General features: G+C 37.4%; 2 protein-coding genes across 4 annotated transcripts; one reads left to right on the top strand and one right to left on the bottom strand.

Annotated features, from left to right (window-relative positions):
* The first annotated feature begins 575 nt into the window (after positions 1 to 575).
* LOC132610149 (transcription factor MYB14-like) lies at positions 576 to 2,003 on the top strand. Its single transcript, XM_060324430.1, has 3 exons — positions 576 to 775; positions 972 to 1,101; positions 1,401 to 2,003. Exons 1-3 carry the CDS (start codon positions 625 to 627, stop codon positions 1,876 to 1,878), a joined length of 759 nt encoding a protein of 252 aa, XP_060180413.1. The 5' UTR covers positions 576 to 624; the 3' UTR covers positions 1,879 to 2,003.
* A 450-nt stretch (positions 2,004 to 2,453) lies between these two features.
* Positions 2,454 to 9,190, bottom strand: LOC132611118 (uncharacterized). Of its 3 annotated transcripts, none has more exons than XM_060325528.1 (6): positions 8,891 to 9,190; positions 8,717 to 8,809; positions 7,416 to 7,665; positions 7,225 to 7,321; positions 3,206 to 3,304; positions 2,454 to 3,097 (listed from the first exon to the last, which is right to left on the bottom strand). In XM_060325528.1, the coding sequence occupies exons 1-6, from the start codon at positions 9,033 to 9,035 to the stop codon at positions 2,897 to 2,899; spliced, it is 885 nt and encodes a 294-aa protein (XP_060181511.1). In that variant the 5' UTR covers positions 9,036 to 9,190; the 3' UTR covers positions 2,454 to 2,896. The 3 variants fall into 3 exon arrangements, with proteins under 3 accessions (XP_060181511.1, XP_060181512.1, XP_060181513.1); XM_060325529.1 differs by having other exon boundaries at positions 3,206 to 3,271; positions 8,891 to 9,189; XM_060325530.1 differs by lacking the exon at positions 3,206 to 3,304 and having other exon boundaries at positions 8,891 to 9,189.
* Between the last annotated feature and the right edge of the window lie 9,279 nt (positions 9,191 to 18,469).

Genomic DNA, 18,469 nt, shown 5'->3' with positions numbered 1-18,469 from the left:
AAATATACCAGGTTGGGCAATGCCTAACCCCCACCAGCAAGGTGGAACTTTTGATTTAAAAAAAAATACAATTTGTATGGTAAAAAAGTGCTCATGAGGAATTTCTCGCTAACAACACTGTCAGGGTCGTTTGGTAGGATAGATAGGATGACATGGGATTATTAGTCTCATGGGGCTGGAATTATCCCATGTTTGATTGGTGAGATAACTGCTTTGGTATCCACCCAATCCCATCTATATGGGATAAAAGGTGGATAAGTTATCCCACGTAAAGAGTGAGATAAGTTGTCCCATCTTATCGTATTCAATCCCATCTACATGAGATAACTTCATCAAGTCTTTAGAAAGTTAACACCTCCTTCAAAGAATTGATAAAAATACAAATATATAGAAGACCATGAAAAGACAATATTTAAGAATGAATAAGAGACAAAAAAATGAAGTCGTTGTGGGGAGTCTAGCTCTTTCTTGGAAACAAGGTATTGACTAAAGAATTAATCCTAATAGAATGGATGACAAAAATTAACTATATAAACCACAAGTTTTTCTAAAAGACTGAAACAATCCAAGTACTGAAGTAGGTGACTTGAACTCAAAAATCAATCCTACCTCTCTACATTTATCATGCCAAGGGTACCACAAGAGAAGCAGAAAGGTACTAGCACGGAGCAGATCATAAAGAAAGGGGCATGGTCTCCAGAGGAAGACCAAAAACTGAGGGATTATATCATGAGATATGGTATCTGGAATTGGAAACAGATGCCCAAATTTGCAGGTCCAAACGCTAAAACCATGTTTGGATCATTTTACACTTCAAATCATTTCCATTCAATAATTCTAAAAATTATTACTCTAATTTCTACCTGCATATATAAAACAATAGTAGTAGTATCTTATGGTAGTAACTCATATTGGTAATTTCTTTGTTTTTGATTAGTGTCTAGTCTTGAATTTTGGTTGCGTGGTTGCAGGACTTTCAAGAACGGGAAAGAGTTCTAGACTTAGATGGATGAACTATCTCCGCCCTGATGTTAAGAGAGGACCTTTTAGCGTGGAAGAAGTCGAAATAGTCATTAAAACTTATCAAGAACTTGGAAATAGGTAAGAATTAAGCTCTTTCCCCACACTCAACAGAGCTTTATACATCTTTGTGTTTTTAGTCTACTGTCCAGTGATTAAAATCCGTTCTCTTATACTGCTTCGAGCTGCTAAAGAACAAAATTATCTTTCCCTTTTCACTGCTTTGCAGTCCTATTGATCAACTTAGTTATGGTCCTTGTTAGTTCTGTCAAGTACCTGGTCCTAAACTTAGATTAACTATTTGAAAAAACCTCTAATCTTGATATCAAATTAATGTATGTTAGAAGTATGTAAGAATTAATTTTTGCATTCCTATGCAGATGGTCAGCCATAGCTGCAAAATTGCCCGGAAGAACAGACAACGAAGTTAAAAACTTTTTCCACACACACTTAAAGAAGCATTTTGGACTGAAAAATGATGCCCCGTTGAAGACTAGGGCAAGAAGCAAAAGGGCAGATAAAACAAAAGAAACAGACAAGACAAATGCTGGAAAAGCTCAAGAAAGACCATCACCTGATGATGTTTCTTCCCCCAGCAGCAGCATTATTACAAGTGAAGAACATGAAATGATGGATCATTTTTTGAATTTTGATTGTTACGACGTTAATTCACTTTTCGGTCAACAAATTTCTAACATGGAAAACACAGTTGTCTCGGAGAGCAATCCTGATCAAACATGTAGAGATATTGGTGTTGCTGAAGGGCTTGAGTACTCCCAGCCATGTTCCATTCCCGATGGTTCTAGCTTCGATCAATTAGATATGAATTCATTCTGGTTTGATTTATTTCGAAATTGATATGTTACAACTAATTAGAACCCATGTGCAGGTCCTAGTATTTATCTTGCTTTCTTTTTTTAAAAGCCATAATACGACTCTGTATTTAAACTTGAAAAATAATAATAGAATCTATTATTGCGCTACGTCCAAATTCATTATTAGAACGTGAAAAACAATCTTATTGTCCTAAGTCTGAATTCATAGTTTCGTATAACTATCAAAGCTTTGAGGTGTTTTGGACCTCATGCGCGTCTCAGTTTGCTTTTCCCTAATTTATAATAATACTACTGTATAAAATAGTCCATACCCTAAATAAAGAATGGAGGTGCTGTCAATCAATCACGTTCTGTGGAAGACTTAGGGATTTAAGAAATTGTATCGAATACCACATAGTATGGAAGGTCAGCAAAAAGGTAATATTTCTTTTTTGAGGGAAAATTGAGTAACATAGACCAATTGGCGAAGGAAAGTACTGACAGCACTCATTGACCTCTTCCCTCAAAACAACCAGGTACTATTGACAAGAAAATAGGATTTTCATGAACTTGATGATTTTTTTCCTCATAACATCCAGGTACTATTGAAGAAAAGTATCCAAGATGGAAGTGTTTTTTATCTTTTCATAAATAGCGATATAGGTCACTTCATACAGCTTAGAATTCGTCCAGATATGCATCTAAGAGGAGCAGAATAGCATTTTAAGGGCTCACTCTCAAATATGTTTTCCTCAAATAATCAACCTAAAACTCAAAAAATTAGACAAGTCGAACCCCTTTACGAGTTACTACATCATTGATATGTTGGGAATATGCCCTCATCACTTGTTATCTTCTTTCAGCACATATTTGGCAGAGATTCTAGAACGGAGCGGACCTTTCTCTTGTTGTCTTCATTAAAACGACAAACCTATCAACAATAGCTGCCTTTCCGCTCGTTCAGTTCGACTTTTTACAATAACAAGTCCTTCTAATTAGCCTTCTGGGAGATGCATAGTGGTTTGAACTGCAAAGGTTAATTAGTAATCTACAAATAACTGCTATTCTTCCTGAAACTTGCAGATTTCATGCATCTTGTTGCCTATTTTGCACAAAATGCCACTGAATTTGCTTGTGAAAATACATTTCTGCTGTGAACCCGAACGCGCTGTGTATTTCTTCATCTCTTCTTCCACCATTCTCTTCAGGGTGTCACTGATGTCCCCCAATGCCCAAGCAACTGAGATGTGAGGGCGTGGATCCTGCCACCAAATCCAAGTAATTGTAACTTTTCACTTGAAGAAGAAACATCAATTAGACTGACAAATAGAGAAATTTGCAGTAAATGAAACATAGTTTATGTGGTCAACCTTGTAAAATTCCGGAAGGTTGTGAAGTTTGTAGACTTCATTAACAGCTTGGATTTGCTTTCTTATCTGAGGCACACAAAATACAAGTAAGCTTCCTCCCTTGCCTCAAAGATGAAAGAACTATATTAGCAAGACACGGGAGGACAGGGAAAAACAATAAGCTTTCATCTAAATTGACAAGAATGATGCCAGAGAGAAAAAGCGTAGAGATCTTAGTTCAAACTCATTGTTCCATAATTGAACACATCAAAAGATGAACATTAATTGACCACTGTAGAGCATTAGTTGATCGAAATTAAAGCAGACAATAACCACAGACACACCTAGATTAAAAGTCAACAATAGGAACCACCAAAACCTCTAACAACCCCACAATGCAGTTTTTGGATTGTAAGGAAATGGATAGTAGTTTTCCTTCAGTGCGCAGAGCCAGGCATGCCCTGCGCTGCTGCCACCATTAGCTTAGGGAAACCCCTATTTTAATCTAATCTTTAACTTATCCATTCACTTCAAAACTGGCATTACACCCCCATACTCAGTTCTCCTTGTTTTGGTTTAAAATCCACATAAAATAATAAAAGTTGATTTTTTTTTTTTTTTACTAGTAACAAAGTTAATGTAATATCCACCTAAACTTGTGGCTAACCTATTATAGTGACTTTCATAAAGATATTCACCTTTTTTACCGACGGTGATGTCCGAGCCAACTCTCGCGCACCTCGACTACTTCTACCGTGTACCTACTACTTCCCACTAGCATAAATACCGGGTAACTCTACTCAGGGGCGAATTTATGTAGAAAAAATGGGTCACGTGAACCCATGGTCACCCGACGAAACTCGGTATATTATGTATATAATTCTTAAAATATATATAATATTAACTGAAGGAACACATGGTCAAACAAGATTGAGTGGAGCACTGGTTAAGTGTTGGGTTTAATTCCTTAAGGTCGTGGGATCGAACCCAACTAACTGCATTTTTGTGTCTTTTTTTTTTTTTTAATTTCTACGCATCCTTTAACGTTTTGCTCACCAAGTTGATGTCACTATAAAATGGTGATCCCATCCTCTTGAAATGTTGGATTCGCCTCTGACTCTACTCACCAAGGCTTGAGCCGGTGGGAAGAAATCACCTAGTGTTTCATCTCCACCAGAATTTAAATTTAAACTTGAGACCTGATGATTCTCCCCCCATTCATTAACCACTAGGCACTAGGCCACACCCTGGGTTGCTAAAGACATCAACCATTTGTTATCCTCCTCCCTAAACTAATTGGCGTACCAATTACAATTGTCTGTCATAAAGACATCATCTATTTCTTTTCTCAATCTCTACTAGTTAAGAGAAATTTTGGTTAATCACATTGCAATTTGACACGAGTATAAGTCACTCTTGATTTTGCTTTTGCGTATTATTTTGAATAGCTTTGTTCGACAAAAATAATATGCATGCCTTAGCTCTACTATATCTTCTGAATGATGGGTGACCTTTACTTCTTTATTTTTGTTAAAGGGCATTTCTAGTTGAATCAATATATCTTCAATTTCTCCATAATCACATCAAACACGTTCCTACATGTAAAGGACATTTAGCCTCGAAGCTTCATTAAGTTTGTGCCGAGATTTGATAGTATTTTGTCAACAACAACAAACCCAGTGTAATCCCACAAGTGGGGTCTGGGAAGGATTGAGTATATGCAGCTCTTACCCCTACCTTGAGAAGGTTGAGAGGTTGTTTCCGATAGACCCTCGCCTCAAACAACGACGAAAAAGAGGAAGTAGCACAAGCAGATTTAATGCAAGATAATAAGATAACTGAGGCTAAAGGAACAACATGTAGTAATAGAAAGAAAAAAAACAGAAACAAGAATAATACTAATACTCTAACAAAGGAAAAAAAATACGCTCGACTACCTACTAACCCTCTACCCTAATTCTCGACCTCCACACCCTCCTATTAAATGTCATGTCCTCGGTGAGCTGAAGTTGCACCATATCATGCCTAATCACCTCACCCAAATACTTCTTCGGCCTACCTCTACCTCTACCCCTAACCCTTCTCAAGCCCACTACAACCAACCTCTCACACCTCCTTACCGGGGCATCCGCATACCTTCTCTTCACATGCCCGAACCATCTCAACCTCACTTCCTCAATCTTATCCTCCACGGGGGCCACTCTCATCTTCTGAACATGAGAGGTCCCATATGACACAAGAAAATTTGCAGAAAAGGGGTTTTCAGCTATGTTCTAGATGATTTCTCTGTGGCAGGAAATCAGAGGAAGTTAGCCATTTATTGCTTCATTGACCAATGACAGATAAATCTTGGCAGCTTTTCTTAGACATGGTGTGTCTAAAATAGATGATGCTTAGGTATTCCGATGAACATTCTTAGATGCTGGGCAGAAAAGGAATTCAAAGGGGGCAGAACAAATTATGGAGGAGTCACTGCATATATATGATGGATCCCGCGGGAAGAAAGGGATGCAAGATACTTTGAAGACAGAGTCCCATCCAGAAGATCAAGTTAATTTGCGTGCATGTTTTTCACTTTCTGGTGTAGAAAGAAATTGTAAATGATGCTGAATTTTTGATAGATCTCATTGAGTCCCCGTAAAGATAGAATTGGACTAGAATTGGGCTAACTTTTTCTTATTGCCTTGTAATACTCGTACCGATCAGCACCTTCTTAGTGCTAATTGAACAATAGCGATAAACTCTTACATTTTCAAAAATAATCTTGTTAATTGCTGTCTTTATCGTATTCTAGGTGTTAATATTCCCATGGCCTACTTAAGTTACCCCACGCATAAAAAATAAAAATAAAAAGTATTCAGTCTACTTTCAAAATTTTCACATAGGCTAATTTTTCCAAAGATGTTGATTTTAGTTTCAGTTTTTCAATGTTTGTGAACACAACAAACAATATCAGTTGTGTACATTCTTACAAAATCTATTTGAACCTTGCCGGTAACGAAAAGCTTATGGATATAGTGGCCATACGAGAAAAAGATACCATACACAGACCTTATAGTAGATGACTGTGGCAGTGGGAATAGGAGGTTATGACAATGCACATAAGCAGCAACTCCTATCCAATTTCCCAGACAGAGAGAGATAACCTTCTTTTAGTTATTTTTTTTGCTGACAGATAACCTACTTTTAGTTATACGACTGTACTTCTGCTTTATAATTCCTTAGACTAGCCATGAATATCAACTTGACTGATACTGTACATACATGATACACCTACTAATCTAACACATTCCCAGTCCTTACAGGTGACCATAGAGGCCCTATCCAATTTCCCAATCAGAGAGAGGTAACCTTCTTTTAGTTGCACGACTGTATTTCTGCTTTATAATTCCTTAGACTAGCCATGAATATCAACTTGACTGATACTGTACATACATGATACACCTACTAATTTAACACATTCCCAGTCCTTACAGGTGACCATAGAGGCAGCTTCCAATTGCATTGACATATCTTTCTCAAAAACAAAAGACATCATAAAAGGTCATACAATTCAGAACACGGCACATGGACTGTTTATCTACCACCATTAAATATGGGATAGATAGATTTGATCCAACTCAAGTTGTGAAGCCTGGTAATTCTTTTTTGGGATAGCAAGATTTGATCCAACTCAAAGCTTGTTGTAATTCTTTTTTTTTTTTTTTTGTGTGTGTGTGTGTGTGGGGGGGGGGGGGGGGGGGGGGGTAACCAAGAAACCCCTGATGGCCACCGGCGCATAGTTCGAAACTCGGCGAATGATGGACCCACCACTCTACCCTTCTCCACATTTCTCAGAAAATTGAATTTGGCACACACAAGCATGTGCCTCGATATCTATCTTATATTAAGGGGCCTAAAAGATGTAACAACAACAAACTTCTATACAAGGAACATACTTATGCCTTCAAGCAGTCTGCAGAGTTCAGCTAGAAGTGGAGACAATCCAAAACAGCAAACCATGTTTTCAACAAGTACTAACGAAATGGCATTTTTCATACCTGAGCTAAGCCTCCTGCTACCACTTCCAATGACATAAATGTGCGAGTTGAATCATCATTGACAAAGATCTCCCATTTGTTAAAATCTATTAAATACCTATGTCCATTAATAGACAACGATTACCAAAGAAACCACAGGTTTTGCCAAAACAAAATCAGAGATAGTATGCATATAACTAATGCCACCTCACCTCCTCTGAAACTGAAGCTTGTGGCGAAGCATGGAGACCATCGAATTAATCTGATGCACGCGGAGTGGGACAGTTCTTCCCAAACTAATGTGAAACTCTCTACCTAACACCATTTTTTCAAGCAAGGCTTCATCTTTCAACAAACTACTCAATGGTACATCAACATCAACAGCATGTAGAGTAGGTACGAGAGCTGTGACCTTCTTCAGAAAACTGGCCAGCTCCTTCTTTGTTGCAGATGGTATATGAACTAGAAGTAAAGAAAATTATAGAACATTTTATAACATACCAATAAACTAACAAATAAAAATATGGCAAAAAAGAGATGAAAGAACATTGTGCTATTGAGTTATTCAGAGAAGCATTGAGCCCCCACTTGTTTACCCTAGTTATGGACGAGCCAACCAACACAATACAAGATGAGGTCTCATGACGTACACTATTTGCTAATGATATTTTGTTAATTGACGAAACTAGCGAGGATGTCAACAAAAAGCTTGAACTATGGAGAATCACTTTAGAGAGTAAGGGTTTTAGGATAAGTAGAAGTAAGACTCAACATGTGCATTGTAGGTTTAGTCAGTATGAGAAGAGAGAAGTTGAGGTGAGACTAGACGGAATTGCAGTGCCAAAGTGCAAATAATTTAGATACCTAGGCTTGTTGTTTGAAGAGAATGGAATGATAGATGAAGATGTTACTCATAGGATTAAAACCGGATGGTTGAAGTGGAGAAGTGCTACCGGGGTGCTATATGATATAACGATGCCCGCCAAAGTGAAAGGTAAGTTCTATAGAACAGCTATAAGACCAGCAATGTTATATGGTAGTGAATGTTAGCCTGCTAAAGTCCAACGCATCCACAAGATTAGTGTTGCAAAGATGTGGATACTAAGATGGATGTGCGGTCATACCAGATTAGATAAGAACACATTCGCTTGAAGCTGCAACTAGGAGGCATGAGGATAAAATGCGAGAAGATCGCTTGAGATGGTTCGGACATGTTCATCGACCTACAGATGTACTAGTCCATAGGTGTAAAACTACAGTAAGTGAAGGTGTTAAAAGGGACGGAGTAGACCTAACGAAGTTGTCTTGAAAGACCAACAAGTCCTTCGTATCAATGCGTACTTAGCTAAAGATAGGCCACAATGGAAGAGAAAGATCGATATATACTAATTAACGATAGGTTTTAAACTAGTTAGAGAACTTCTTAAGTATCATCATTATTATGAAATGGGGAAGCTGAGGTGATGCACATAGTACAGAGTCACAAAACAGCGGAAGATAGAAGAAATATTACCTGGGATGTAGACGTGTAAAGCATAATTGCCTTCAACATGAGGAAAGCTTCGAACGCGATTGACTCGAGTAGTTGGCAAGGAGTCCAAAGAAACTTGTCAGAAGCAAAAGATCAAACAGTTAGTACGCACAAATCCTGAGGGGAAAAAATGGATGGTTTTCAAAAGAAAGATACCGAGAGAGTTGGGCGGGTGAAGAACTGAAATAGGAGGTGGAGGCAGAGGGGTCAGTCTTGTCTCTTCAGCAATGGATGTGGAAGCTGATGGCTCAGAATCGGAGTCAGAAGAATCGTCAGCGTATGACGCTATTAGCGCTTCCATACTCCTCCTGCTTTGCTCGATGAATCCTGTTACTGTTAGTGACTCATCAATTTGTCCAGACTTCCAGAAAACTTGCCATCTTTCATCAGTATGCAGCTGCTAGACTGTTCAAGAAAAACCAAACAATTCACCCGGTGTCCCATTTGGGGCTCCAAAAATTCTACGGAAAAGGTTCAAAAATACCCCTGACCTATTGAAAAAGGCTCATAAATACTTTTCTTTCACCTTTTGGTCTAAAAATACCCTTAAGGTTTGTTTTTGGCTCAAATATACCCCTCAAACTAACAAAGTTAAAGTTAACTCTTTTAAAAAGCCAAATGACATTTTGTGATTGGACACATATATTATTTAATTTAAAAATTAAAAAATATGAACAAAACTGATTTTGTTTTTGCATTTCGTGAATTAATCAACGAAATATGTTTTTTTTTTTTTTTTTTGCATTTCGTGAATAAAAAAACGAAATAGGAAATTATAATTTTTTTTTGTATTTCGTGTATTGAAAAATGAAATAGGATAAAAAAATTAATTTTGTTCATATAAAAACAAAATTGGAAAATATATTTTGTCCAATTTTCCAATTTCGTTTTTATATGAACGAAAATAATTTTTTTTTATCCTATTTCGTTTTTTAATACACGAAATGCAAAAAAAAAATATAATTTCCTATTTCGTTTTTTTATTCACGAAATGCAAAAAAAATAAAAACAGTTTCGTTCATATTTTTAAATTTTTTAGTTTTTAATTTTTAAGTTTCCACACAATTTTTTAAAAAAAAAATATGTAAATTACGGAATTTTATTATTGGCAATTTTTTTTAAAATCTGGAACTTTAAATTACTGGAAATTTATTATTGGCAATTTTTTTTTAAATTTGGATTTTTTTTTTAAATTACGGAATTTTATTATTGACCAATTACAAATTGTCATTTGGCTTTTTAAAAGAGTTAATTTTAACTTGTTAGTTTGAGGGGTATATTTGAGCCAAAAACAAACCTTAAGGGTATTTTTAGACCTAAAAGGTGGATGGAAGGGTATTTTTAGACCAAAAGATGGAAGGAGGGTATTTATGAGCCTTTTTCAATAGGTCAGGGGTATTTTTGGACCTTTTCCGAAAATTCTACCTATATAATTACTGCTCTATATTTTTCGAAAGAAAGGTTAAAAACACATCCTAACTATTATTGTTTTTTGAGTTTCATATCTAAACTATCAGAATATTAAGAAAACTATCTAAACTATTACTATCTAATTTACAAAACACACATTAAATTATTCTTGAAAGGCATGTGATCTACGCTCTCCATTTTATATAAAGATGTTGTCAAGTGTTGTTCACGTGAATAAATAATGTCATCATGGCACCTACATGGAAATTTAAAAAAAAAAACTATTTGTTTTAAAAAATAATAATTTTGTAAAAAAATATCAAAAATTATAGAAAATAAAAAAATAGTTTAAAAAATGGAAAAGTTATTTTTTAAAAAAAAAAAATAAGAAAACTGATTATTTAGTTTTCACATTTTAAAAAAAAAAAATCAAATTTTCCATTTTTTTAAATCATTTTTTTCTGATTTTCTAATTCTTTGATATTTTTTTTTTTTACAAAAAAAGTTTTTTTTTCAGATTTTTTTTTTTTAAATCCAGATTTTTTTTAAAAAAAATGATGCAGTTTTTTTTTTTAAATATATACATTATTTTATTAAAAAAAATATTACTTTTTAATTTCCATGTAGGTGCCACCATAGCATTACTTATGTCATGTGGACAAATCTTTTGAGAAAACTTCAGCTTCACTTGCCTTTTGGAGAGTGAGTTCACACATTTAGTTCAGGTATGTTTTGCAAACTAGATAATGATAGTTTAGGTAGTTTTCTCAACATTATGATAGTTTAGGTATGAAACTCAAAAAAAGTGATAGTTAGGGTGTGTTTTTTACCCTTATCTCATATTTTTTCAAAATTAGTTTATATCAGTGTTTTAAAATACAGTTCCTGGACTCGCCTCGAAACTCGCCCCAGAGCGGGGCATAGGCAAAACGCCTTGAGGCGGGGCACAAGCAAAACGTCTCGGAGCTTACGTTTGGGGCTTAGTTTTGTGAGGCTTACGCCTTAAGCGCCCGATTGTACTTCCTAAACACGCCAAACGCTCAGGACTCGCCTAAGTTCTTATAGAAATTATGTGTCAAATTCTCCAGTTAACATTATTGACCCTCATAATACTTTATTAAATGAATGGTGCTTAATAGTTTGCTTCTATATAGAAATAAGACGATTGAGAATAACTCAAATAACGAACCGTAATATTGCATATTTACTATTTGAGAATACCGCAAGGATGAACATCACTTAACATTTCTTTTAAAAGTATATAGCAATTTTATCTCTTCACTTGCCATTAGTCTTCACGTTTTTGTCATGTGTCTCAAAATTATCATAGTTTATCATTTTGCTATTTGAAAGTAATTTTGTTTTTATTCATGAAGGAGTGATGTTTTAATTACAATTTGATAAACCTTATTGATTATTTTCTTCTAAGGAGTAAATTGCATAGTATATATGATAGTAGTATGCTTTAGAAATTATGATTCTTTATTGTTTGAAAGTTAAGGGGTTAAAAATGATTTGTATCTCATAATAACTTTTAAATCATCGAAATTATTTATACTTGTAAAATCATGTTATAAGTTTTGCTTTCTATGAGTTTCTTTAATCATGTTATTAATTTTTTAAAAGTATTTATATATATTTTATCATTTTTGTGTCATTATACTATTTTACTATATTATAAATTAAAAAATTAAAGATCTATGGGGTTTACACCTCGTGCCTCGGGGCTTACGCCTTGTCCCGTACTAAGTAAAACACTCTGCCTCACGTCCCCGCCTTTTAAACACTGGTTTATATATGTACTTTATGATCCTTGCTAGTATAAACGTAAATAAAATTGATATGTACTACTATTTGAAGAAAACTGTATACGATAGAAACCGAAGCAATCTGTTTATGGTAAAAATCGGAGTAAATATCGAAGCTGTCTGGTGCGAAGTCGAAGAGGAATGAGTTTGTTAGCCTCGGGTAAGATCGAAAGGAACGAGGGCCGAGGATTTGTGAGTTTTTCCAACTGAATGTCAAAAATAGAGGGTATGTTGATAAGCACAGAAAACCCGAACCTGAGGGGAAGACACTTGACATAGGCTCGGAGTATCCGTTACGGGCCATGCTACACTTCGCCTAATCGTTCCGTCATTTGCGCTGACAACCGTACGGGTGTCAGAATATCCGTACAGACGCCGTTTTATCCATTTTAGGGTTTTTTTAAAAGGCCTTTTTTAGGTTGTACTAAGGCCCATCTATTTGTAGCTATAAATAGGGATGTACCCCCTTCATTTTAGGGCTAGTTTTTCACTATTCATCATATTTGTAATCTGAAAAAGAGAGAGTGGAGTTTTCTTACTAATTGGCTCGGGTTAGAGAAGTCACTTCCAAAATCGGACCAATTCTCAGAATCTACAATTTGGTTTCTTAAGCTTTGTTATCTCTTATTCTTCAATATACGTTTATTGTTCGCATATTATTATTGTACATAACTTATTAATCTAGCCACATATCCTATAAACCACTTACAAATTTAATTGTTACTGTTTTAAGGGTAAACAGTTTGGCGCCCACCGTGGGGGCATAGGATAATAGTGGTGATTAATTTACAACTCCATCTTTCACTTGTTCTTTGAAAGTTTGTGTTTCAGATAATTTCGAGATGGCAAGCAGTGGTCAATTTGGGCACATGAACAACAATGAGTTTGTCGGTGAAAACAACAACAACAGCGGGTTGCCGAACCCGAACGCACCCTTTGCCGATCCAGCCAATCCAAATGCTGTCAACTCGACCGAGGGCATTAACCAGAATACCGTCAACCAGAACAATGCTGGCCTTCCGGCCAGTCACGACCCAACTAGGGGCCATGACGGGTACCCGGAGCTACCCTACCGAGCACCATCCATCATACTTGTCATCAAACTTTTCCTAATTATACATTACTCTCAGAACGGAACTTGTCATAACATAATCATTTTCATTTCCAAAATATATCTACCTTTGTACATATAAGCCCACGAGGCTATCAAAATGATATACGAATATACACTATAGTAATCATGAGACATTTGCTACCCATACCTAAGTATCTATGAGCCTCTACAAGAATACTGAGACATAAGGACGGGACAGGACCCCGTCATGCCTGAATATATACACAAAATAATGTATCAAAATAGCACCTCCGGAATAGTGGAGTGCTCATGTGAATCTGCAGAATAAATCCTAAGAATCTGGGCCACCTCTCTGTCTACCTGTGGGCATGAACACAGCGTCCAAAAAGAAAAGGACGTCAGTACGAAAATGTACTGAGTATGTAAGGCATGAATAATGTAGCATAATATAGAAATAATGAAAGCATGAGGCGAAGATATAACCTGCTTAACTTCTAAAGGAAAACACATGTTATGCATATCAAATATACTATCATCGTTAACCCGCGTGCGGGTAATTATCGCACGCCGCCCACTAGTAGTGTCATGTCCGGCCCTCTAGGCACGGTGTAATCAAAGTAGCCGGCCTTAGCGGTGTCATGTCCGGCCATCTAGGCACGGTGTTATCTTATCCTCATGTACTTATCATAAAGCATACATTAGAAATTCAATTAAATGCTACATCTCTATCGGGGTGACGTAAGGTCGAGAACCCCCGATTCAATTATGGAGTAGTCATGATCATCATATCTCACCTTGAAGGAACTAGCATTATAAGGTGAGTCTAGCAACAATGAATCGCATCAAAGAATCGAATAAGGGTCATTAGCTTCGTAGAAATGTCATATCATGAGCTTTAGAATCTCTAGACTTAGACTTATAATCATCATGATCATTTTCATAATATATCTCTTATCTTTATCTCATGAGTAGTTCTTAGTAGTCGTAGACTCATAGTTTCCGGAATATAAGAACATCATGGAAAGTAAAAAGGATTCATGCCTTAGAAAAAGAAAGGACTAGCCTCACATACCTTTTCGTCTTTCTAACTTGCCGACTAAACGCTTCCTTCCAAGTTCGTAATTCTACATTCAAGGGAATTCGTGCTAAGATTAGATAATAGATAACATACTTTAGCTTAAGTTAAAGCGACTAAAGGCTAATAGAAATTGGGCAGCACTTCCTTTGTTTCTACAACCTTCTCCATATAATATAACAACTCCCAAACATCAACAACACACCCACAATATCATAATCAATAAACTTTGTTAAGTTGGCCATTATTCAATTTTTACAATTCCCTCTCAAAGTCATCCATAACCATGGTTATCACCCAACGTCGTATTCATCCACATATAATGCTTCTCCAACACTATTAATATTATTTATAACAAGATTATACTCATAATATCTCAAGAATTATGGTCCATGCCAAACTATTATTCAAGAACACCATTATTTTCACATTTGAGCTCCATATTCTACTTTCTTCCATAATCCAAGTCTTTCAACCCTTCAATATTCTAAATAACACGAAATGATCATAAAACTCACCTTTGATTTCGAAGGAATGGGTTTTGGATGGAATTGCTTCACTTGGAGAAAACCCTAGCTCCACTTCCAAAGAGATTTCTTGCTTCCATCAACCTTAGCTAGCATTCTTGCACTTGATTCTACTAGCTTTGGTAATGTTGATCTTTGATTTCCCTTGAATTATTGTAAATGAAATGTGTGGAACCTTCTAGAGGTCTTGAGAGAAGTGGTGAAGTTGGAAGAATGAAAAATTAGAAGTGGGAAGATGTATTTATACTTGGAAAATATTCAGCCCAACGGGACTTATACGGACCCTTATACGGTCCGTATAAGTGATCGTATTTCACCATCAGGTAAATTTCCTTTTCTGTTGGGTTATACGGACCCTTATATGAACCGTATAAAGTTATACGGACCGTATAAGTGATCGTACAACTCCACTTTTCTGAAATTATTTCCGACATTTCGTTTGATCTTCAATCCTTATGGAACCTTCTTAGAACTTGTTTAACACTTCATTAGAAACCTAAGGAGCGTTATAAATTTTCCTCAAGACATTATTAAGTCAACATTAGCTCGGTACTTTGCGAACCCTTTTCAAAACACGACTTATACTTTACATTTTTCAATGAACTTTCTTCCTTCGATTCATACAACTTTAAAATCTTATCGCATACACTTTAAAACTACCAAATACCCTCCTTAATGCCATAAGAACTCCATGTTCGCCTTAAGTTAACGTTAGTATACGTAGGACACAACGATATGAAATTTCGAGGTGTAACACGGCCACAGATCCTTTAAATAGCAACAATTCAGCGACTTTGCCTCAGATGCAAGCTCGAAAGACGCCGGATGTCATGGAGGAAACTAACTTACGTTTAATATTTGAAATATTGCAGGAAAAACAGGTGGCTATAGCTCAGCTCCAAAAGAAATACAACAGAACAGTCTCGGTAGGGCTAAGTCGAGCTATCGAGCCAATGCGAGAAGAAGACCGGGTCATTGATAGTGATAATGGGTCGGGGTCCAGTGCGTCTGCCGAGGTCCCAAAAATGCTCGAAACATTGGCTAAATGGGTCAAATCTACTAAGAAAAGGGTGGAAACATACAACTCTCGAGTGGACCAGATCTTGGGGGCACCTCCAATCCTGAAAGGACCGGACTCAAAGAGATACATACAAAGGCCCCGAAAGACGCCTGATGTCGTGGATGAAATTAAATTACGTTTGATATTTGAAATGTTGCAGGAACAACAGGTGGCTATAGCTCAACTCCAAAAGAAAGACAACGGAACAGTCTCGGTAGGGCCAAATCGATCTATCGAGCCAAGGCGAGAAGAAGACCGGGTCGTTGATAGTGATAATGGGTCGGGGTCCAGTGCGTCTGTCGTGGTCCTAAAAATGCTCGAAACATTGGCTAAACGGGTCGAATCTACTGAGAAAATGGTGGAACATACAACTCTCGAGTGGACCGAATCCGGAGGGCACCTCCAATCCTGAAAGGACCGGGCTCAAAGACATACATTCAAAGGCCTTTCCCTCCGAGTGCGGCCCCGAAGTTGATTCCAAAAAGGTTTAAATGCCCGATATCCCAAAATATGATGGGACGACGAACCCGCAGGAGCATGTAACCTCGTATAATTGTGCCATAAAAGGCAATGATGTTGAAGAAGATGAAATCGAATCAGTATTACTAAAAAAGTTTGGTGAAACGCTATCCAAAGGGGCACTGACCTAGTACGACCATCAGCCCGAGCATTCCACCACTTCTTTTGAGATGCTCGCATATGCGTTTATCAAAGCCCATGCCGGAGCCAAGAAGGTACAGGCAAGAAAAGCAGACATCTTCAGAATCACCCAAAGAGATAACGAGCTACTCCGAGAGTTCATAAATAGGTTCCAAAAGGAACGAAAGAAACTCTCTCCGGTCCCGGAAGAGTGGGCCGCTCAAGCCTTTACTAAGGTTCTCAATCCCCGAAGTTCTACTACCTCATTCAAATTAAAGGAAAACTTGTTGGAATGCGAGGGAGTAACTTGGGCCGATGTTCATAACAGGTACGAATTCAGGATTCGGGTAGAGGATGATCAACTTAAACTTCCCCCTGGCCCGATAAACGGAAGCAAGAATTCCGAAAGGTCGAGGAGGACTTTTAAATTGGAGATAAGGTCATTGAAGGATAGATACCGACCATATGCTCAACCGGAGAAATCCAGCTTTAGGTCGGATAAGGGAAGGAACGGTCCCAGTCATCATTCGAGTAGAGGTGACAGAAGAGCTGATCGCAGATCGCAGTCGAGGTTTGCTGTTTAGAGGTGATACCGGTGGGTCAGCCAACAATGGGGATAGCCCCAGGTTATCAGAGTACAACTTTAACATTAACACCATAGATCTTTTCTCGGCCATTTCCCATATCAAGGATGTCAGGTGGCCAAGAAAAGATCTGTGGTGTTAATGTTAAAGTTGTACTCTGATAACCTGGGGCTATCCCCATTGTTGGCTGACCCACCGATATCACCTCTCAAGTTAAACGTATTTTGATTGATCCAGGTGGTTCGGCCAATATTATCTGATGGAGAGTGGTAGAACAGTTGGGGCTGTTGGACCAAATTATGCCGGCAGCTCGGGTTTTCAGCGGATTCAACATGGCGAACGAAACTACTAAAGGAGAAATCTCTTTGCCGGTAAACATCGTCGGGACTATTCAACAAATGGTGTTCTACGTTATCGAGGGGGAGATGAAGTACAGTCATTGCTCAGCAGGCCATAAATTCATAGCATGAGGGCAGTACTCTCGACATTACATCAAATGTTGAGGTTCCAGACCTCGAAAAGGATAAAAACGGTCCATGGTGAGCAACTCGCAGTAAGGGAGATGTTCGCAGTCGAAGAAGCACCCCCCACTTAAAATAAATCATCCATAAAAGCTGTTGAATCAACCAAAGTCAAAGATGCTAAATAACAATTAAAGAATGGAGGCTCGATCAGTTTGAGTGAAGAAAAGGAAGAGATAAGCCTGAACTTTGAAGAAGACGACTTCGGTGTGCCTAGATCGTTCGTACTAACAGATGATTCGGACGCAACCAAGTCTACAGTAGAAGAGCTAGAACATATTGTCTTGTTTGTGCACTTGCTGGAAAGAAAAGTGTACCTGGGCACGGGATTAACCTCGGATCTCAGGAGTAAATTAATTGAATTTCTTCAAGCTAACGCCGATTGTTTTGCTTGGTCCCATTTAGACATAGGAGGTATACCACCGGAGGCCACAACGCATAAGTTAAGCATCGATAAAAAAAATCCCGGTGAAATAGAAAATGAGATCGATGGCCTAAGTGAAGCATGCCTTCGTCAGGGAAGAGGTAACAAAGCTTTTAAAAATAGGTTCCGTCTGGGAGGTTCAATACTCGAACTAGTTAGCTAATGTTATTGTCATGCCAAAGGAAGGTAATAAATTCAGAATGTGTGTTGATTATAAGGACTTGAACAAAGTATGCCCGGATGATTCATTCCTGATGCCTCACATTGATAGAATGATTGATGCGACGGTCGGGCATGAGATGTTAAGTTTTATCGATGCCTACTCCGGGTACAACCAGATTCGGATGAACCCGAAAGATCAAGAGAAAACTTCTTTTATAACCAGATATGGGACTTATTGCTATAATGTGATGCCATTCAGATTAAAAAACGTCGGTGCAACTTACCAGCACCTAGTTAACCAAATGTTTGAAGAACAGATAGGTAAAAAAATGGAGGTTTATATTGATGACATGTTAGTTAAGTCCCTGAATACAGAGGACCATTTAAAGCATTTGCAGGAAACCTTCGACATACTTCGCAAATACAACATGAAGCTGAACCCAGAGAAGT

The sequence above is a fragment of the Lycium barbarum genome, chromosome 9 (genome assembly GCF_019175385.1).
Source record: "Lycium barbarum isolate Lr01 chromosome 9, ASM1917538v2, whole genome shotgun sequence".
Taxonomy (NCBI): Eukaryota; Viridiplantae; Streptophyta; class Magnoliopsida; order Solanales; family Solanaceae; genus Lycium; species Lycium barbarum.
Note: the sequence above shows the minus strand (reverse complement) of the source record. Positions and strands in the feature narration are given on the sequence as shown.